This window comes from Eucyclogobius newberryi, unplaced genomic scaffold, assembly GCF_026437365.1.
Source record: "Eucyclogobius newberryi isolate DKJ021-1_F unplaced genomic scaffold, fEucNew1.0.hap1 SCAF_8, whole genome shotgun sequence".
NCBI classification, from domain to species: Eukaryota; Metazoa; Chordata; class Actinopteri; order Gobiiformes; family Gobiidae; genus Eucyclogobius; species Eucyclogobius newberryi.
In genome coordinates this window covers 33,230,784-33,253,480 of record NW_027316500.1, presented here as the reverse complement: position 1 = coordinate 33,253,480, position 22,697 = coordinate 33,230,784, and the positions used below count along the sequence as shown (strand labels likewise).

Genomic DNA, 22,697 nt, shown 5'->3' with positions numbered 1-22,697 from the left:
CAGAACGTTGTGGAGGAAAGTGAGAGTTTGTGAAGAGTCGTCTTCATGAGCTGCTGGAAAATGAACCGATAATGAAATAATCGCCCATCAGTTCACGACGTTCTCTTCTGATGTTTGTCGCGATTGTAATTACATAAAATGAGGCTTTTATTGCGGTTTGATTCCGTGAGATGAGATGAAGCTCTGGACGCGTGGAAATTCCTCAAGCCGCAGTGAAAAAGTCCAAACAAACGGACAAAACAAAGTCGACACAGACGATCGAGGACTGGACCAACGATGATGCTACGCTCGCACGCGGCTCGGATGATGCTACGCTCGCACGCGGCTCGGATGATGCTACGCTCGCGCGCGGCTCGGATGATCCGATGATGCTACGCTCGCGCGCGGCTCCGATGATTCTACGCTCGCGCGCGGCTCGGATGATGCTACGCTCGCGTACGGCTCGGATGATGCTACGCTCGCGTACGGCTCGGATGATGCTACGCTCGCGCGTGGCTTGGACGCGGCTCCGATGATGCTACGCTCGCGTGATGCTACACTCGCGCGCGGCTCCGATGATGCTACGCGCGAATGATGCTACGCTCGCGCGTGGCCCGTCTTGGCTCCGTCTTGGCGCCGTGTGTTTGCCTTGCGCTCCAGTTTTTATCCTGCACCCTCGTGAATATTCATCTCATAACCCAGTCATAAAGCCTCCGCATTAAAGCAGGATTTAATCGCGTCCGAGCGTTCATTATTTTTCTATTAGCGCGGTGCGGAGTGCTAAGTGCCAGCGGGGTGGACTAGCGGCGATTAGGTTAGCGGTCAGATACGCGGCGCACTAATACCGGCTAATTTAGTAGCCGTGGTGACGGTTCAAGCAAATAATGAGAACCAGGCCTGATTTACGAGAGGAAGGGAGGGAGGGAGAGGGAGGGGGAGAGGGAGCGAGGGGGAGAGAAAGAGAGGGAGGGGGAGAGGGAGGGAGGGAGAGAGGGAGGGTTAGAGAGAGGGGGAGAGAGAGGGAGGGAGGGAGAGAGGGAGGGAGGAATGGAGGGAGAGAGGGAGGGAGGGAGGGATGGAGAGAGGGAGGGAAGGAGGGAGGGTTAGAGAGAGGGGGAGAGAGAGGGAGGGAGGGAGAGAGAGAGGGAGGGTTAGAGAGATGGAGGGAAAGAGGGAGGGAGAGAGGGAGGGAAAGAGGGAGGGAGGGAGGGAGGGCAAGAGGGAGGGAGGGAGGGAGGGAGGGAGGGAAGGAGGGAGGGAGAGAGGGAGGGAAAGAGGGAGGGAGAGAGGAAGGGAGGGAGAGAGAGGGGAGAGAGAGAGAGAGGGAGGGAAGAGGGAGGGAGAGAGGGAGGGAAAGAGGGAGGGAGAGAGGAAGGGAGGGAGAGAGGAAGGGTTAGAAAGAGAGGTAGCGAGAGGAGAGGGAGGGGTGGATTCTATCGTTTCTTCTGTTCTGGTCGTTGTTCCACAAAGAAAGTTCTTTTACAAAAACGCTGCAGATTCAAGTCTGAGTCTGGAACATCTTCAAATAAAACCCTGTTTTTGTCAGATATTTTAGACCGAATGACTAAAACTGGATTAAACTGGGATTAAAACAGGACTAAAACTGGGACTAAAGCAGGACTAAAGCAGGACTAAAACTGGGACTAAAGCTGGACTAAAGCTGGACTAAAGCAGGACTAAAACTGGGATTAAAACAGGACTAAAACTGGGACTAAAACAGGACTAAAGCAGAACTAAAACTGGGACTAAAACAGGACTAAAGCAGAACTAAAACTGGGACTAAAGCAGGACTAAAGCAGGACTAAAGCAGGACTAAAGCAGGTCTAAAGCAGGACTACAGCAGGACTAAAGCAGGACTAAAGCAGGACTAAAGCAGGACTAAAACTGGGACTAAAGCAGGACTAACACACAAACAGGCGACAACATTGGAGCCGGCCCAAACGTTTCTGTGACGTTCTGTCAGACGGAGCTGAGTCTCATCTTCTCTGTCGCTGCAAATGAACAAAAGTCTTTTTTTCTACTAAAAACTTCAGAAAGTCACAACGTGAGGACTTTAAATCTCACAAGAGGAGAAAGAAAGAAGCAAATAATCCATCCCTCCATCCCTCCCTCCATCCATCCCTCCCTCCATCCATCCCTCCATCCATCTCTCCATCCATCCTTCCCTCCCTCCCTCCCTCCCTCCCTCCCTCCATCCATCCATCCCTCCCTCCCTCCCTCCCTCCATCCATCCCTCCATCCATCCTTCCCTCCCTCCCTCCATCCATCCTTCCCTCCCTCCCTCCCTCCATCCATCCTTCCCTCCCTCCATCTCCATCTCTCCATCCATCCTTCCCTCCCTCCCTCCCTCCATCCATCCATCCCTCCCTCCCTCCCTCCCTCCCTCCATCCATCCCTCCATCCATCCTTCCCTCCCTCCCTCCATCCATCCTTCCCTCCCTCCCTCCCTCCATCCATCCTTCCCTCCCTCCATCTCCATCTCTCCATCCATCCTTCCCTCCCTCCCTCCTCCCTCCTCCCTCCATCCATCCTTCCTCCCTCCCTCCCTCCATCCATCCCTCCCTCCCTCCATCCATCCATCCCTTCCTCCTCCTCCCTCCCTCCCTCTCCTCCCCTCCTCCTCCCTCCCTCCCACCCTTCCCTCCATCCATCCCTCCATCCATCCTTCCCTCCCTCCCTCCATCCATCCTTCCCTCCCTCCCTCCCTCCATCCATCCTTCCCTCCCTCCCTCCCTCCCTCCCTCCCTCCCTCCATCCATCCCTCCATCCATCCTTCCCTCCCTCCCTCCATCCTTCCCTCCCTCCCTCCCTCCATCTCTCTGTTCAGTCACATTGTATTTTTTCTCGGGTGTTGAACTTCTGCTGGTGTTTTTGGTTCTTTCTGGAGTAGAATTTGCGGTGTAAAATCTGGTCCCCGCCCCGTCCCGGTCCTGTCCCCGTCCCGTCCTGTCCCCGTCCTGTCCCCGTCCCGTCCTGTCCCCGGCCCATACCCGTCCTGTCCCCGGCCCGTCCCCGTCCTGTCCCCGGCCCGTCCTGTCCCTGGCCCGTTCCCGAACCATTCCCGCCCCAGGCTCGTCCCCGGCCCGTCCCCGGACCATTCCGGCCCCAGGCTCGTCCCCGGCCCGTCCTGTCCCCGGCCTGTCCCCGGACCATTCCCGCCCCAGGCTCGTCCCCGGCTCGTCCTGTCCCCGGCCCATCCCCGCCCCAGGCTCGTCCCCGGCCCGCCCCAGGCTCGTCCCTGGCCCGTCCTGTCCCCAGCCCATCCCCGTCTCTGGCCCGTCCTCGGCCCGTCCCCGGCCCAACCCCGGCTCGTCCCCGTCCCTGGCGCAGCGGGCAGACCGGCTTCTCGTCGGCGCTTATTTAAGATGAGCTATTTAATTAAAAGTGGATTACACCAGTGCTGTTCAAACAGGCTCAGATTAACAAATCGTCCGGCGGCGCGCGTCCATTTCCTCGAGCAAATTTGACTTTGCGATGGGATTGGTGGAGCAGAGGAGCTCAATAATAAGACACCAGAGGAGGGAGCAGAAGTGAGGATCAGGAGGAGCCGTCTGTCCAGAGAGAGGGAGGGAAGGAGGGAGGGAGGGAAGGAGGGAGGAGAGGGAGGGAAGGAGGGAGGAGGGAGGGAAGGATGGAGGAGGGAGGGGGTAGGGAAGAGAGGGAGGAGAAGTGAGGATCAGGAGGAGCCGTCTGTCCAGAGAGAGGGAGGGAAGGAGGGAGGAAGGAGGGAGGAGAGGGAGGGAAGGAGGGAAGGAGAGAAGGAGGAGGGAGGAGAGGGAGCAGAAGTGAGGATAAGGAGCAGCCGTCTGTCCAGAGAGCCAATCATTTTCTTGATCAGGTTTTGGGTTTGATGCCCGTTTCCAGCGTGAACCCTTTTGTTTCAACCTTTCAGCTGTTCAGAGTTCTTAGGGTTCTTATGGTTCTTGTGGTTCTTATGGTTCTTATGGTTCTTGTGGTTCTTGTGTTTGTTGTTCTCGACCAGAGAGACTTTCAAGAGTTCTCAACGGTTCGATCAAAACAATCAATCCAACGACATCAGACGTGTTACGAGTCGCATCCTGTGAACGCCACTGAACCACAACAAACCAACCAACACAACACAAATGAAGAAAGAATAGATGTTGTTTATTTACACGAGACACATTTGACACTGAACATCAAAAAACAATGACATTCTGTTATGGAAACGCTATCGTTCATCACAAAGACAAACACAGAAGAAGAGCGGCAGTTTAGAGCTCAAACCGAATCGTTCTGGATAAAGAGCCAGGAATGAGCTGTAAATGGTTTTTAAACGTGTCGCTCCACCAGGGGGCGACATCACTGTCACTGCTGATGTCATGGAGCTGATGGTGAACCACTCTGAGGGAACCCTGACCCTGACCCTGACCCTGAACCACTCTGAGGGAACCCTGACCCTGACCCTGAACCACTCAGAGGGAACCCTGACCCTAAACCACTCTGAGGGAATACTGACCCCTGACCCTGAACCACTCTGAGGGAACCCTGACCCCTGACCCTGAACCACTCTGAGGGAACCCTGACCTCTGACCCTGAACCACTCTGAGGGAACCCTGACCCTGAACCACTCTGAGGGAACCCTGACCCCTGACCCTGAACCACTCTGAGGGAACCCTGACCCTGAACCACTCTGAGGGAATACTGACCCCTGACCCTGAAGCACTCTGAGGGAACCCTGACCCCTGACCCTGAACCACTCTGAGGGAACCCTGACCCCTGACCCTGAACCACTCTGAGGGAACACTGACCCCTGACCCTGAACCACTCTGAGGGAACCCTGACCCCTGACCCTGACCCTGAACCACTCTGAGGGAACCCTGACCCCTGACCCTGACCCTGAACCACTCTGAGGGAACCCTGACCCCTGACTCTGAGGGAACCCTGTTCTGTGGAGGAGATTGAACCTTCACATTCAGCTGCATCAGACGTGTGGAGCTCAGAGGCTCTGGAGGAACAAGAAAGAACATTTTGAGTCATTAAATGTAGATTCAAAGCTCTAAAATGATCTCAAACGGGGCTCACACATCCTGACCTGAGTGAGCCCAGAGTCACAGAGGCTCATTTGCATCTCATTAAGATAAGCCCCTCCCCTCCTCACACTGTTTTTGATGCATCAAAAAACCTTAGATTTAAGAAATGTTTATTACACTAATCACAAATGGTATCAATCTGCACAAATCACATCTTGTTTTAAAACCAGTTCATTTAGAGCATCTTATGTCTATCTAAGACATACATCGTGTTTTTTGTGCCTCTAGAGTTGTTTTATTTGAATTCATTAATAATTCTGAACTAACAGTTTTGTTGGATAGAGAAACAATATGTTGGCTCACTTGTGCAGCAGGGGGCGCTCTCACATACATAACTGCATCATGTGTAGATGCTTCTGTGTTTTAGATTATGTCCAATTTAGTTTATATACATTATAAATAACAGTGGTCCAAGGACAGAACCTTGAGGAACACCTTTAACAAGGTAAGAACATTCAGAATCAGCAGCACATTCTTCATGATTGTTCAATACAACAGTAAAGTCATTTTTTTCTGGCCTCTTTTGTGCAAAGGGAGAAGAAAAGCAGGTTTCAGTAGTAACGGGATATTTTCAGTTTGAATTGTGAGTTTAACATTTTACCATCAGTGGAGCAGAAAACAAAAGTATTCTAGCTCCAGTGGATCTATAGACAGTAGTTAATACGTCATACTGTGTATTTCATACTTTATACTGTGTATTCATGCTTCATACTGTGTATTTCATACTTTATACTGTGTATTCATACTTTATACTGTGTATTTCATACTTCATATTGTGTATTTCATACTTCATACTGTGTATTTTATACTTCATACTGTGTATATAAAATTCTGTATTTCATGCTTCATATTGTGTATTTCATGCTTCATACTGTGTAATTCATACTTCATATTGTGTATTTCATACTTCATACTGTTTAATTCATGCTTCATGCTGTGTATTTCATACTTCATATTGTGTATTTCATACTTCATATTGTGTATTTCATACTTCATACTGTGTAATTCATACTTCATATTGTGTATTTCATACTTCATATTGTGTATTTCATACTTCATACTGTGTATTTCATTCTTCATACTGTGTATTTCATACTTCATATTGTGTATTTTATACTTCATATTGTGTATTTCATTCTTCATACTGTGTATTTCATACTTCATATTGTGTATTTTATACTTCATATTATGTAATTCATACTTCATACTGTGTATTTCATACTTCATACTGTGTATTTCATACTGTGTATTTCATACTTCATATTGTGTATTTCATACTTCATACTGTGTATTTCATACATCATACTGTGTATTTCATACTTCATACTGTGTATTTCATACTTCATACTGTGTAATTCATACTTCATACTGTGTATTTCATACTTCATATTGTGTATTTCATACTTCATATTGTGTATTTCATACTTCATACTGTGTATTTTATACTTCATACTGTGTATATAAAATTCTGTATTTCATGCTTCATATTGTGTATTTCATATTTCATACTGTGTATTTCATACTTCATACTGTGTAATTCATACTTCATACTGTGTATTTTATACTTCATACTGTGTATATAAAATTCTGTATTTCATGCTTCATATTGTGTATTTCATATTTCATACTGTGTATTTCATACTTCATACTGTGTAATTCATACTTCATATTGTGTATTTCATACTTCATACTGTGTATTTCATACTGTGTATTTCATACTTCATATTGTGTATTTCATACTTCATACTGTGTATTTCATACTTCATACTGTGTATTTCATATTGTGTATTTCATACTTCATACTGTGTATTTTATACTTCATACTGTGTATTTCATACTTCATACTGTGTATTTTATATTGTGTATTTCATACTTCATACTGTGTATTTAATACTTCATACTGTGTGTTTCATACTTCATACTGTGTATTTTATACTTCATACTGTGTATTTCATACTTCATACTGTGTATTTCATACTTCTTACTGTGTATTTCATACTGTGTATTTCATACTTCATACTGTGTGTTTCATACTTCATACTGTGTATTTTATACTTCATACTGTGTATTTCATACTTCATACTGTGTATTTCATACTTCATATTGTGTATTTTATACTTCATACTGTGTATTTAATACTTCATACTGTGTGTTTCATACTTCATACTGTGTATTTTATACTTCATACTGTGTATTTCATACTTCATACTGTGTATTTCATACTTCATATTGTGTATTTCATACTTCATACTGTGTATTTCATACTTCATACTGTGTATTTTATATTGTGTATTTCATACTTCATACTGTGTATTTTGTACTTCATACTGTGTATTTAATACTTCATATTGTGTATTTCATACTTCATACTGTGTATTTTGTGTATTTCATACTTCATATTGTGTATTTATTACTTCATACTGTGTTAAGGGCTTAAGGGGAAGTACTTCAGGTATCCTCTCGTGTACTGCAGTACTGCAGTAACAGATGAAGCATCAAACACAGAAAGTGCAGAGTAAACGCATCACAAATATAAAGAGGAAGTAGAATTATGTCAGGATTTAATCGTTTGACAACATTTTGCAGAATTGTCGTGTGATTAAGATAAACTTTTGTCTTTATGAAGAGTCAAAACATAAATGTATGATTATTATTATCTCACATAAATGTATGATTATTATTATCTCACATAAATGTATGATTATTATTATCTCACATAAATGTATGATTATTATTATCTCACATAAATGTATGATTATTATTATCTCACAGCTCCAACACACATACTCCTCCACCTCTCCATATTTCCTCTCCTCCACCTCGTCCTCCCCTTTCCTCTCCTCCAACTCGTCCTCCCCATTTCCTCTCCTCCACCTCGTCCTCCCCTTTCCTCTCCTCCACCTCGTCCTCCCCTTTCCTCTCCTCCACCTCGTCCTCCTCTTTCCTCTCCTCCACCTCGTTCTCCTTTCCTCTCCTCCACCTCGTCCTCTCCTTTCCTCTCCTCCACCTCGTGCTCTTTCCTCTCCTCCACCTTGTCCTCTCTTTTCCTTTCCTCCACCTCATCCTCCCCTTTCCTCTCCTCCACCTCGTCCTCTTTCCTCTCCTCCACCTCGTCCTCTCCTTTCCTCTCCTCCACCTCGTCCTCTCATTTCCTCTCCTCCACCTTGTCCTCCCCTTTCCTCTCCTCCACCTCGTCCTCCTCTTTCCTCTCCTCCACCTCGTCCTCCCCTTTCCTCTCCTCCACCTTGTCCTCCTCTTTCCTTTCCTCCACCTCGTCCTCCTCTTTCTTCTCCTCCACCTCGTCGTCTCCTTTCCTCTCCTCCACCTCGTCCTCCTCTTTCCTCTCTTCCACCTCGTCCACTTTCCTTTCCTCCACCTCGTCCTCCCCTTTCCTCTCCTCCACCTCGTCCTCTTTCCTCTCCTCCACTTCGTCCACTTTCCTTTCCTCCACCTCGTCCTCCCCTTTCCTCTCCTCCACCTCGTCCTCTTTCCTCTCCTCCACCTCGTCCACTCTCTTTCTCTCTCTCTCTCTCTCTGTGGTTATCACTCTCTCTTTCCTCCTCCCTTCCTTCTGCTCCTGAGGTGAAGCTCCTCCATCACAGGAAGGTCGTCCCTGTCCCAAACCCAGACAGGACAGAGAGGAGGAAAGGGAGAGAGGAGGAGAGGAAGAGAGGGAGAGAGGAGGAGAGGAAGAGAGGGAGAGACGAGGAGAGAAGGAGAGGGAGAGAGGAGGAGAGGAAGAGAGGGAGAGAGGAGGAAGAGAGGAGGAGAGGAAGAGAGGGAGAGAGGAAAGAGAGGGAGAGAGGAGGGGAGGAAGAGAGGGAGAGAGGAGGAGGGGAAGAGAGGGAGAGAGGAGGAGAGGAACAGAGGAGGGAGAGAGGAGGGGAGGAAGAGAGGGAGAGAGGAGGGAGAGGGAAAGAGGAGGAGAGAATGAGAGGAAGAGAGGGAGAGAGGAAGGAGAGGGAGAGTGGAGGGGAGAGGAGGAGAGGAAGAGAAGGAGAGAGGAGGGGAGGGAGAGAGGAGGAGAGAAGGAGAGGAAGAGAGGGAGAGAGGAGGAGAGGGAGAGAGGAGGAGAGGAAGAGAGGGAGAGAGGAGGAGAGGGAGAGTGGAGGGGAGGAGGAGAGGGAGAGAGGAGGAGAGGGAGAGAGGAAGAAGAGGAGAGAGGAGGTGAGGAAGAGAAGGAGAGAGGAGGAGAGGGAGAGAGGGAGAGAGGAGGGAGGAAGAGAGGGAGAGAGGAGGAGAGAAGGAGAGGAAGGAGAGGAAGAGAGGATGAGAGGAAGAGATGAGGAGAGGAAGAGAGGGAGACTTCCACTGCTCTGCAGACAACACTCAGCTGTATTTATCAATGAACCTGATCAGAGCGATCAAGTGACAGACTTGGAGGACACTTAATGATCTGCTTCTTGATCCTGAACAAACTGAGGTCATTGTGCTGGAGATCATTGTGCTGAGGTCATTGTGCTGGAGATCATTGTGCTGAGGTCATTGTGCTGGAGGTCATTGTGCTGGAGGTCATTGTGCTGGAGGTCATTGTGCTGAGGTCATTGTGCTGGGGGTCATTGTGCTGGAGGTCATTGTGCTGGAGATCATTGTGCTGAGGTCATTGTGCTGGAGATCATTGTGCTGAGGTCATTGTGCTGGAGGTCATTGTGCTGGAGGTCATTGTGCTGAGGTCATTGTGCTGGGGGTCATTGTGCTGGAGGTCATTGTGCTGGAGATCATTGTGCTGAGGTCATTGTGCTGGAGGTCATTGTGCTGAGGTCATTGTGCTGGAGGTCATTGTGCTGGAGGTCATTGTGCTGGAGGTCATTGTGCTGGAGGTCATTGTGCTGGAAGGTCATTGTGCTGGAGTTCATTGTGCTGGAGGTCATTGTGCTGGAGGTCATTGTGCTGGAGGTCATTGAGCTGAAGGTCATTGTGCTGGAGGTCATTGTGCTGGAGGTCATTGTGCTGAGGTCCTTGTGCTGGAGGTCATTGTGCTGAGGTCATTGTGCTGGAGGTCATTGTGCTGGAGGTCATTGTGCTGATGTCATTGTGCTGGAGGTCATTGTGCTGGAGGTCATTGTGCTGAGGTCATTGTGCTGGAGGTCATTGTGCTGGAGGTCATTGTGCTGGAGGTCATTGTGCTAGAGGTCATTGTGCTGAGGTCATTGTGCTGGAGGTCATTGTGCTGGAGATCATTGTGCTGGAGGTCATTGTGCTGGAAGGTCATTGTGCTGGAGTTCATTGTGCTGGAGGTCATTGTGCTGGAGGTCATTGTGCTAGAGGTCATTGTGCTGGAGGTCATTGAGCTGGAGGTCATTGTGCTGGAGGTCATTGTGCTGGAGGTCATTGTGCTGAGGTCCTTGTGCTGGAGGTCATTGTGCTGAGGTCATTGTGCTGGAGGTCATTGTGCTGGAGGTCATTGTGCTGATGTCATTGTGCTGGAGGTCATTGTGCTGGAGGTCATTGTGCTGAGGTCATTGTGCTGGAGGTCATTGTGCTAAGGTCATTGTGCTGGAGGTCATTGTGCTGGAGGTCATTGTGCTGAGGTCATTGTGCTGGAGGTCATTGTGCTGAGGTCATTGTGCTGGAGGTCATTGTGCTAAGGTCATTGTGCTGGAGGTCATTGTGCTGGAGGTCATTGTGCTGGAGGTCATTGTGCTGGAGGTCATTGTGCTGAGGTCATTGTGCTGAGGTCCTTGTGCTGGAGGTCATTGTGCTGGAGGTCATTGTGCTGGAGGTCATTGTGCTGGAGGTCATTGAGCTGGAGGTCATTGTGCTGGAGGTCATTGTGCTGGAGGTCATTGTGCTGGAGGTCATTGTGCTGGAGGTCCTTGTGCTGGAGGTCATTGTGCTGGTCCTAAACATGTACGAGACTCTTTATCTGAGCAGATAGTCACACTGGACAATGTCAGTGAAGCCTCCAGTTCTACTGTAAGAAACCTCAGAGTCTGATTGGACCAGGAGCTCTCATTTAAAGCTCATATAAATCAGGATTCGACTGTAACTCCTGCTCACAGCAGGTCCTAAAAGCTCCATAAAAAGCTTTAACTGGTTCAAAATGCAGCAGCAAAATTACCAACAGGAACTAAAAGAAGAGAGCACCTTACGCCGGTGCTGGAGTCTCTTCACTGGCTCCTGTTGAGTTCAGAATCACATTTCAAATTTTACTCTTGACCTACAAAGCCATAAATGACATGGCCCCATCCTACCTCAAAGATGCTATAGAACCATCTCATCCAAACAGAGCTCTTCGCTCTCAGAATGCTGGCCTTCTGGTGGTGCCAAGAGTCTCTAAAAGTACTGTAGGAGGTAGAGCTCTGTCCATGTTAAAGAGGCCGACACAGTCTCTTCATTTAAGTCCAGGCTTAAAACGTTCCTCTTCGAAATCACTTATGGTCAGACTAGTTAGGAACAGAAACATAAACCCACAGCTTTAGCTACGCTGCCCTAGGAGCAACTGTGCTGGGGGAAGTATGACAGCTTGAGCACTATCCTCTTCTTCTTCTGACTACTTATGCTATCAAACAATATTTAATTTTTAATTCCACTTGTAAACTGTTCACCGCCTTCTTTTTCTTTTTCTCACTCCTGAGGACCTGTGGACCCAGATGTCCCTCTCCTGGTGAAGTGGTCCCTGCCCTGTGTGGACGGTCCCTCATCTGCCTGAAGAGTGGCTCCAGCTCCAGTCTCCCTCGTGTCCGTCTGTCCGTCTGTGAGAGTCGGATCTCTCCTTCACTGGAACTCCTCCAGGTTTCTACTTTTTCCCAAGGAGGTTTTTTGTAGTTTTTCCTGGCCGAGAAGGAGAGTCTAAGGACAGAAGGAGAGTCTAAGGACAGAGGACTCTGGGACATCGTCCCTCGCCACCACAGACAATGTTGATTCATTTCTCCCTGTGGCCCTCAGAGGCGACAGTTGTTGTGATTTTGGGCCTTACAAAAATAAATTGAATTGAATTGCCTCTGAGGGCGACAGTGAAAAACTGATTAAACAATGTCCAAAGAACGAGGAGCGATGATCCAGAGTCATCTGTTCTTAGACTCTCCTTCTGTCCTTAGACCCTCCTTCTGTCCTTAGACCCTCCTTCTGTCCTTAGACTCTCCTTAGACCCTCCTTCTGTCCTTAGACCCTCCTTCTGTCCTTAGACCCTCCTTCTGTCCTTAGACTCTCCTTAGACCCTCCTTCTGTCCTTAGACCCTCCTTCTGTCCTTAGACTCTCCTTAGACCCTCCTTCTGTCCTTAGACCCTCCTTCTGTCCTTAGACCCTCCTTCTGTCCTTAGACTCTCCTTCTGTCCTTAGACTCTCCTTCTGTCCTTAGACCCTCCTCTGTCCTTAGACCCTCCTTCTGTCCTTAGACCCTCCTTCTGTCCTTAGACCCTCCTTCTGTCCTTAGACTCTCCTTCTGTCCTTAGACTCTCCTTCTGTCCTTAGACTCTCCTTCTGTACTTAGATCCTCCTTCTGTCCTTAGACTCTCCTTAGACCCTCCTTCTGTCCTTAGACCCTCCTTCTGTCCTTAGACCCTCCTTCTGTCCTTAGACTCTCCTTCTGTCCTTAGACTCTCCTTCTGTCCTTAGACCCTCCTTCTGTCCTTAGACCCTCCTTCTGTCCTTAGACTCTCCTTCTGTCCTTAGACTCTCCTTCTGTCCTTAGACCCTCCTTCTGTCCTTAGACTCTCGTTCTGTCCTTAGACTCTCCTTCTGTCCTTAGACCCTCCTTCTGTCCTTAGACCCTCCTTCTGTCCTTAGACCCTCCTTCTGTCCTTAGACTCTCCTTCTGTCCTTAGACTCTCCTTCTGTCCTTAGACCCTCATTCTGTCCTTAGACCCTCCTTCTGTCCTTAGACTCTCCTTCTGTCCTTAGATTCTCCTTCTGTCCTTAGACTCTCCTTCTGTCCTTAGACCCTCCTTCTCATCCAGGAAGAACTACAGAAAACTCTTTGGGAAAAAGTATAAACCTGGAGGAGTTCCACATGAAGGACTCTCACAGACGAGAGAGAGACAGTGGAGCTGGAGCCACCTGGTTCTCAGTTTCAGAACTGGTTCTCCTCCTTCCTATTTCTGTCATAGCAGGAGTAAGTATGCATGATCCATGCATTCGGCATGGGCTAGTTCACTGTACTTGCCAGGGGCAACGGGGTACCAAACATGGACCGGTCACTTCCCGAGGACTAAAGCTGCACATGACATGTCACTGCACCTGTCACTGCTCCTGTCACTGCACCTGTCACATGACATGTCACTGAATATTGACTCTATTATTTCTTTGAACTTTGAGATAGATTTTTCAGATATTGTCCTTTTCATTATAACTTGATTCTGTGGCTGATGATCTTTAAGAATAAACTGAAAGGTAATTAGGGGGCCCCGCCAGGGGCCCCGGCGTGGCCGCACCGGGGTGCGGGCTCACGGGCATTGGCGGCCTCCGCGCACCGATGCCGGGCGGCTCCAGAGCGAAGACACCCGGGCCGGGGCGTAGAACCCCCCCGGCGCGACGTAACGCGGGCAGCTCGATCAACCTCAGGAAGGTTCACCGGCAGAAATGATCTGACAATATAGAGTTTTGAGGGAAGACAATGAGGTCACTAATCTCTATTCCATACGTTAGGACAAGAGTGTTCTTATGACTGTGAGTCGGTTTATTTACATTCTGAGTGAAACCGATGCTGTCTAACAAGGCGCTGAAGGCATTACTCAGAGAGTCATCACTCACGTTCACGTGGATATTAAAGGCTCCAGCTATAACTACTTCATCCCAGACTAACACACAAAAACTCGGTTAAAACTCTGAACAGGGACAAGGAGGTCGGGAGAGAACTATGAACAAAACTCCTTTTTGGTTTCTTATATTTGGACTCGTGATTAACACATGAGTCGGCTTCAGTGTGAGATCACTGCCACGCCACCACCTCTGTGCTCCTGAAGGTGTGGCAGTTAACATGGGTGGGTGGGGTAAACATGGGTGGGTGGGGTTAACATGGGTGGGGTGGGCTCATTAAGTCTGACATCATCATCTTTTGAAGCCAAGTTTCAGTTAGAGCTGAAGATCTATGTTGTAATAGATAATTAATTCATTAACTAAAAGTGATTTGGAGGAAATTTACCTAATGTTTAGCAGTCCACATTTTATTTACTTATTGATTTGTTTATTTGCATAATTTGTGATTGTTATTTTTCATTATTATTAAGTTATTTGGTCTGAGCCTGAAACAGTTTTTCTGAGGTTTGACTTTTTGGCATTATTCACACAAGGGACACACAGTCTCTATCTGCCTCTGAACACATCATATGTGACAAAGAGGGCAGGAGCTCAGCGACAGAGAGGGCAGGAGCTCAGCGACAGAGAGGGCAGGAGCTCAGCGACAGAGAGGGCAGGAGCTCAGCGACAGAGAGGGCAGGAGCTAAGCGACAGAGCAGGCAGGAGCTCAGCGACAGAGGAGCGTCTTACACTGCTGCTCTGCACCCAGGGCTCATCCCTGGGTGGTCACTTTAGGCCACTAAGGCTATCGGTCAAATTTGATTCACAGAAACAAAGAGAAAGTGTTAGTGTCACCTCCAGAGTCTCGCTCTAAAACTTACAATCCAAGTTAGAAATCTGTGGGTAATAATGAACTCAGACTTGAATTTTAACAGCCACATCAAATCAATAACATCAGCAGCTTTTTACCATCTAAAAAACAAATATAGTGTCCAAACCAGACTTGGAGAGACTTATCCATGCGTTTGTCTCCAGTAGATTAGACTGTAACGGCCGCTCACAGGTCTCTCCAAACGAGCTGTAAAACAACTGCAGTTCATCCAGAACGCTGCTGCTCAGGTCCTGACTAGAACCAGGAAGTACCATCACATTAGTCCTGACTAGAACCAGGAAGTGCCATCACATTAGTCCTGACTAGAACCAGGAAGTACCATCACATTAGCCCTGACTAGAACCAGGAAGTGCCATCACATTAGTCCTGACTAGAACCAGGAAGTACCATCACATTAGTCCTGACCAGAACCAGGAAGTACCATCACATTAGTCCTAACCAGAACCAGGAAGTACCATCACATTAGTCCTGACTAGAACCAGGAAGTACCATCACATTAGTCCTGACTAGAACCAGGAAGTACCATCACATTAGTCCTGACTAGAACCAGGAAGTACCATCACATTAGCCCTGACTAGAACCAGGAAGTGCCATCACATTAGTCCTGACTAGAACCAGGAAGTACCATCACATTAGTCCTGTTCTCAGGTCTCTGCACTGCCCCCTGTGGCTCAGTGAATATAGCAGCTCTGCTTGTGTACAAGTCTCTCCATGGCCTAGCACCAAAGTGCATCTCAGACATGTTAGTGCCATATGAACCATCTCGGACTCTGAGGACCTCAGGGACTGGCCTCCTGCTGGTGCCCAGAGTCAGGACTAAACATGGACCGGCCTCCTGCTGGTGCCAGAGTCATGACTGAACATGGACCGGCCTCCTGCTGGTGCCAGAGTCAGGACTAAACATGGACCGGCCTCCTGCTGGTGTCAGAGTCAGGACTAAACATGGACCGGCCTCCTGCTGGTGCCAGAGTCAGGACTAAACATGGACCGGCCTCCTGCTGGTGCCAGAGTCAGGACTAAACATGGACCGGCCTCCTGCTGGTGCCAGAGTCAGGACTGAACATGGACCGGCCTCCTGCTGGTGCCAGAGTCAGGACTAAACATGGACCGGCCTCCTGCTGGTGCCAGAGTCAGGACTAAACATGGACCGGCCTCCTGCTGGTGCCAGAGTCAGGACTAAACATGGACCGGCCTCCTGCTGGTGCCAGAGTCAGGACTAAACATGGACCGGCCTCCTGCTGGTGCCAGAGTCAGGACTAAACATGGACCGGCCTCCTGCTGGTGCCAGAGTCAGGACTAAACATGGACCGGCCTCCTGCTGGTGCCAGAGTCAGGACTAAACATGGACCGGCCTCCTGCTGGTGCCAGAGTCAGGACTAAACATGGACCGGCCTCCTGCTGGTGCCAGAGTCAGGACTAAACATGGACCGGCCTCCTGCTGGTGCCAGAGTCAGGACTAAACATGGACCGGCCTCCTGCTGGTGCCAGAGTCAGGACTAAACATGGACCGGCCTCCTGCTGGTGCCAGAGTCAGGACTGAACATGGACCGGCCTCCTGCTGGTGCCAGAGTCAGGACTAAACATGGACCGGCCTCCTGCTGGTGCCAGAGTCAGGACTAAACATGGACCGGCCTCCTGCTGGTGCCAGAGTCAGGACTAAACATGGACCGGCCTCCTGCTGGTGAGCTTGCCTCGTGTGTGAAATGTCCTTTACAAATAAACTTGCCTTGCCTCAAAACAAAGTGGACACTAGGATTGACCTGAGCAAACAGAGAAGGTGGCGCCTCCTGCTGGAGAACAGTGACGTGAGCTTCAGGGCTCGTGAGGCAGTGACTCTTTCACCGCGTTTCCACAAAGGAGGAACTCATGAAACTGCGGAGAACAGTCGTCTTACCCGGAGATCGTCACGTTATCCCGTCGCAATACTGACCTAACCTAATACTGATGTGCAATTCTGTCATATGTGCAATTGCTGTTGGAATTCATGTGCAATTACTGTGCAATTCATGTGCAATCTATGTGCTGTCGTGACACATATTCATGTGCAATTACTGTCGTGATCACATGCAATGGTATTTATGTATTTATTTATTTATTTGTCTATGGGAGTTTTTATTTATTTATAGGAGATCTTCTACTGAAAGTGTTTTTCAGACTTCCTATAAGTGATCTGTTCTTCTGTATCTACCTCTGTATCTACCTGCGTTGCACCAATGAAATTTCCCCATGTAGGACAATAAAGGAATATCTTATCTTATCTTTCACAGTCGGATTTACAAATGTGAATGAATCCAAAAGAGCTCCTTAAACATCATTGTTATGCTTTATATCTCATTTCAGAATTCTTTACACAAACATGTGACACGTTTTATAGAAGGTCAGACTTTATTCCACCTGAGTCTATTTCAAGCCAAAAGAAATAAAAGATTCTGATCTTTCCTTTACATTTCGATAAGTCGGATTGTAAATAAGACATTTTAAGAATGAAGACAATTCAACGGTCCACGGGCTCAAGAGCGCCCTCTGCCTTGAGGCAGACGTATTGTTTGCCTCAACAATGGAACTTTTACTGCTGTTTTATAATGAATCGGCCTAAAACACGTTTCAGAAATACATTTTATTCAGAATATGGAAGTACAGAGCATTTTGAGTGTTTTATTTGTCATAAACAGAGGGACAGTAGGTCACATGATCAGTTTGTGAGAGTTACACTGTGCTCCGGGAGGCCTCATCGCCCCGCCTCCCCCGCACCTCCTCCGCTACTCCCCAGCACCTCCCTATTGCCTGCCCCCGTTTCTATCCAGCACCTCCCTAGTGCCTCCACCTGCGCCTCCCCGCGCCTCCCCAGCGCTTCTGCCTCCCCCCATGCTTCCACCCCGCCTCCCCCCACACCTCCGCTGCGCAGTAGGTGTTGCAGTAGGCGTGGGCGGGGGGGTTACAGTTGGTGGTGGTGCAGCAGGTTGGAGTTCCTTGGACAGTGCCAACGTCGATGAGCAGAGGAGACGAGGAGAGTGCGGCTGCTGCAGCACAAATGTTTCCTGAGGCGCAGCCATGAGCCAGGCCTTCCATCGAGCTACCTTTTGGAATCACTGCAATACAACACACAGTTTAGAAAACACTGAAGGTATCCAGCTCTGTCCCCGCAGGTGTCCAGCTCTGTCCCTAGAGGTGTACCGATCTGTCCCTGCAGGTGTCCAGCTGACCCTTCAGGTGTCCAGATTGTATTTATTTATTAGACAGGGACAATGCAATCGTCCATAGTTAATAAACAGTTTATAGCCAGTGCTAATGTTGAACTCTCGTCCCTGGTTGGGCTTTTCTACACTTTTTACAGATATAAAAGGCATAAAACACATTTCCATTTGTACTGTTGACACAAGATTACTCATTCCTGAACTTCTTCGTGTGTGCGATAGTCGACTACTGCCCCTAGTGGACGTTGTCAGTATAAGTTTTGTTTTCCGGCCACATGTGTTCAAGCACGTCCGGCTCCGGCGGTGCAGCTTCTGACAAAAACATCCCGTTTTCTGCCTTGGGGCATCTTTGTCCGTAAGTTGAATGTTATTCTGTGTTGTAATGTTTGCATAATAAACTTATACTAAACTCAAGCTGAATCTGTTCTTCTTTTGACATGTTGGTTGTTGCTAGCTGCTGTGCGTGTAGCCTTGTCCAGTTTTAAGCTAGGCTATGTGTTCAGGCTTTGTTCTTATATGTATCTGTTCTTGTACAATTGAAGGTACTTTTATAAGGTTTACATGTGTTTACATGTACTAATGTATAAGTTGATGTACCAACAATGTATTTTATATGCACTTTATATGTACAGTTCATTCATACACTTTTATGTGTTTTGTTACAGTTTTACAAAAAATAATTATCAAAGAGACAAATTGCTGAGAAAAGCGTCTGAAAAGACATTAAAGACAAGTCTTCTCCACACGGTCGTTGGACTCTCTGGGTGTTGGTTATCTGTCCAGCCCTGGTAGTGATGCCACAGTGAGGACAGAATACCATTAAAAAATAAATAAATCAGTGTTAAATGTTCTCATCTGCTCAGCTCATTCTTCTTCACTCAAACATTTTCACTCGTGCACTTTCAGAACACGTAGAGTTTGGATGTTCGTTCAGAACTTAAGATGCACTTTATTTCAGGAGGTTTTACAGAGTTTACAGCTCTTAAAGGAGAAGGATGATCGTCCAAATGACAGTTATTAATACATTTGAAACATCATTTCAGAAAACACAGTTTGCTGAAGCTAACAAAACTTCATAAATTATAATTCTTAAGAATGTGGCAATGATAAAATCGGACAGGTTTTCTTTAAGCATAATTTATTGCCTTGTTGTAAAAGGATCAGATTTTTTTGTATGAGATTCATTTGTGTTGTTTGCTTAATGTGTTTGTCAAATTTTAGTTGGGGGTCTAGTACCAGCCCAAGACATTTGAATTCAACTGTATTTTTTCAGTTTGAATTGAAAAATATTGTTTTGAAATGTATGTCTTTGTAAGATTTAGAACTAACTCAAAGAGCCACTGACTCAGCCGTGCAGACTAAAGCGCTGCTGCCTGCTCCCGGGTCTTGGCGGGGGCATAAAAAACGGCATTGGACACTTGGACAGATCAAAGGCAGGTCATTTGTAAAGACACTAAACAGTAGTGGTCCCAATATGGAGCCCTGAGGTACGCCCATACTGACTTTAGGAATGAAGATTTGTTTCCAGCCATTCTTCCATTTAATTCAATGTATTTTGTAACGCCCAAAACCACAACAGCGGTTGTCTCGGAGGGCGACGGTGAAGTATGTTCTTAACACACTGTTCCCTGAAGAAATGAGGCAAACTAACCCACTGCCTCAGGGGGGATATTGAAAGATAACATTTTACATAAAAGTTGGTGGTAATTAACCGTTTCAAATTCTTTTTTCAGGTTAAGAGATAAGAGATACTGCTCCTCCCACCTCAGCCCTGTCCACGGCCTTTTTTACTTTCTCCATGAAGCAGGAGTTTGCCATTTCACTCCTCCACCCTGATCCAACCCAAACTGCTGTGGGTGGAGGAGCTGTTTGGCCTCCCGTTGTGTCGCTATGTGTCCCTGCAGGTGTCCACTGGTGCCCATGCAGGTGTTCAATTGTCCCTACAGGTAAACAATTGTCCCTACAGGTGAACAGCTCTGTCCCTGCGGGTGTCCAGATGTTACTGACCTCTGGAGCTAAAGCAGTTGTCCTCCAGGGTGTTGCAGGTCAGACCTGTGTTGCAGGTGTTCATCGTAGGGTCACAGTTGAAGCATTGTAGGCTCCCAGGGCCCGGAGTGGACGGAGCTGAAAGTGATAAAGTTTCAGGGGTCAGACCGGGGCTAACACAGGGGCCAACACAGGGGCATACACAGGGGTCATCACAGGGGTCATCACAGGGGCCAACAGAGGGGCCAACACGGGCCAACACAGGGGTCAACACAGGGGCCGACACAGGGGCAAACACAGGGGCAAACACAGGGGTCAACACAGGGGCCGACACAGGGGCAAACACAGGGGCCAACACAGGGGCCAACACAGGGGCCGACACAGGGGCAAACACAGGGGCAAACACAGGGGTCAACACAGGGGTCAACACAGGGGCCGACACAGGGGCAAACACAGGGGCCAACACGGGCCAACACAGGGGCCAACACAGGGGCCGACACAGGGGCAAACACAGGGGCAAACACAGGGGTCAACACAGGGGCCGACACAGGGGCCGACACAGGGGCAAACACAGGGGCAAACACAGGGGTCAACACAGGGGCCGACACAGGGGCCAACACAGGGGCCAACACAGGGGCCTTCTGCACATAGAACACCAGGATGACTCACCAGGTGCGTCTGCAGTGTTACAGTTGTTGCTGCTGCAACAAACGGCTTTGGCCAAAACTCTGGAAGTTCCAACATTCAGAGAAAAGTCCTGGGTTAGGGAGAATGGACAAAGACTGGACACAGCACAACCTTTGACTTTCTTTGTGGAGATGCTCGAGTAGCCCCAGGGTGTGATGGAGGTCGCTGTGATGGAAAGAACCGTGTTCAGAATCAGAGGAAATATATAAATACATGATTAAATATTGTATACATACTTTGGATGAAGGCGGAGACACATTGCACCTCTCCATTTTGACACGGGACTGACACTGTACTCACACAGTTTGAGTCATTCGGATCAGAACATGTCGTACAGGAAAGGCCCCAAACTGCAGTAGTAGTAGTAGGTGCTGCAGTAGTAGTAGTAGGTGCTGCAGTAGTAGTAGGTGCTGCAGTAGTAGTAGGTGCTGCAGTAGTAGTAGTAGGTGCTGCAGTAGTAGTAGTAGGTGCTGCAGTAGTAGTGGTCAGGGGGTTACAGTTGGCGGTGGTGCAGCAGGTTGGAGTTCCTTGGACAGTGCCAACGTCGATGAGCAGAGGAGACGTGGAGAGTGCGGCTGCTGCAGCACAAATGTTTCCTGAGGCGCAGCCATGAGCCGGGACTTCTGTCGAGAATCCTCTTGGAATCACTGCAATACAACACACAAGAAAGTTTAGAAAACTCTGCAGGTGTACAGCTCTGTCCCTGCAGGTGAACAGCTCTGCCCCTGCTGGTGAACAGCTCTGCCTCTGCTGGTGAACAGCTCTGTCCCTGCAGGTGAACAGCTCTGTCCCTCCAGGTAAACACCTCTGTCCCTGCAGGTGCCCAGATCTGTCCCTGCAGGTGTACAGCTCTGTCCCTGCAGGTGTACAGCTCTGTCCCTGCAGGTGTACAGCTCTGTCCCTGCAGGTGTCCAGCACATGCCCTGCAGCCGTGCAGCTCTAGTCCTGAAGATACCCAGCTCCGTCCTTGCAGGTGAACAGATGTCACTGACCTCTGGAGCTGAAGCAGTAACCCTCCAGGGCGTTGCAGGTCAGACCTGTGCTGCAGGTGCCGGTCAAAGGGTCACAGCTGAAGCATTGTAGGCTCCCGGGGCCCGGAGTGGACGGAGCTGAAAGTGATAAAGTTCAGAGGTCAGACCGGGGCCAACACAGGGGTCAACACAGGGGTCAACACAGGAGTCAACACAGGAGTCAACACAGGGGCCAACACAGGGGCCAACACAGGGGGCAACACAGGGGCCAATACAGGGGCCAACACTGGGGTCAACACAGGGGTCGAGTCAACACAGGGGCCAACACTGGGGCAAACACAGGGGCCATAACGGGGGCCAACACAGGGGCCTTCTGCACATAGAACACCAGGATGACTCACCAGGTGCGTCTGCAGTGTTACAGTTGTTGCTGCTGCAACAAACGGCTTTGGCCAAAACTCTGGAAGTTCCAACATTCAGAGAAAAGTCCTGGGTTATGGAGAATGGACAAAGACTGGACGCAGCACAACCTTTGACTTTCTTTGTGGAGATGCTCGAGTAGCCCCAGGGTGTGATGGAGGTCGCTGTGATGGAAAGAACTGTGTTAATAATCAGAGGAAATATATAAATACTTGATTTAATATTGTATACATACTTTGGATGAAGGCGGAGACACATTGCACCTCTCCATTTTGACACGGGACTGACACTGTACTCACACAGTTTGAGTCATTCGGATCAGAACATGTCGTACAGGAAAGGCCCCAAACTGCAACAAAACCAGGGTTAAACCAGGACTGAACCAGGACTGAACCAGGACTGAACCAGGACTGAACCAGGACTGTAGCAGGACTGAACCAGGACTGTAGCAGGTCTTACCTGAGTTGATGGACAGGGCGATGGTGAAAGCCACAGGAAGGAGCAGAGTGGTCTTCATGTTTCGCTGCAGAAGTGTGGGAATCGTCTCTCCTGCTTCACCTGAGGCTCTTCTGAAAACCTTCTGTGGATCTGAGGCTCTCCAGTAGTTAACATAACTACGTGCCACGCCCTGTCACCTGATCGCTTGACTTCAGATTCCATGATGATGATGAGTCAGAACAACAACATGCTTTGTAGGACGGTTTTATAAATGACAGCGCGACACAACTATTTTTATGACATTGTTCTACCATAATATTGTGACAGCTTTGGGTCATACGACAAGTTCTGAGAAAAGGAAACTGTAAGAGTCCCAAAAATACCAAGTGTTCAGTGTTTTTA

The 22,697-nt window shown here is 48.5% G+C and overlaps 1 protein-coding gene across 1 annotated transcript; it reads right to left on the bottom strand.

Moving 5' to 3' along the window:
• Positions 1-17,049: 17,049 nt before the first annotated feature.
• On the bottom strand, positions 17,050-22,421 carry LOC140351124 (uncharacterized). Its single transcript, XM_072436828.1, has 8 exons — positions 22,317-22,421; positions 22,093-22,206; positions 21,839-22,021; positions 21,459-21,575; positions 20,703-21,113; positions 20,449-20,631; positions 19,801-19,917; positions 17,050-17,688 (listed from the first exon to the last, which is right to left on the bottom strand). The coding sequence occupies exons 1-8, from the start codon at positions 22,372-22,374 to the stop codon at positions 17,411-17,413; spliced, it is 1,461 nt and encodes a 486-aa protein (XP_072292929.1). The 5' UTR covers positions 22,375-22,421; the 3' UTR covers positions 17,050-17,410.
• Positions 22,422-22,697: the final 276 nt, after the last annotated feature.

What these genes read in the sequence shown, in the direction of transcription:
- LOC140351124 (XM_072436828.1), bottom strand. Translation starts at nt 22,374, where the DNA reads ATGAAGACCACTCTGCTCCTTCCTGTGGCTTTCACCATCGCCCTGTCC. An exon ending in TGTCTCCGCCTTCATCCAAA is followed by an intron (nt 22,022 to 22,092) that starts GTATGTATACAA and finishes TTTCCATCACAG; the next exon opens with CGACCTCCATCACACCCTGG. An exon ending in TAACACTGCAGACGCACCTG is followed by an intron (nt 21,576 to 21,838) that starts GTGAGTCATCCT and finishes TATCACTTTCAG; the next exon opens with CTCCGTCCACTCCGGGCCCC.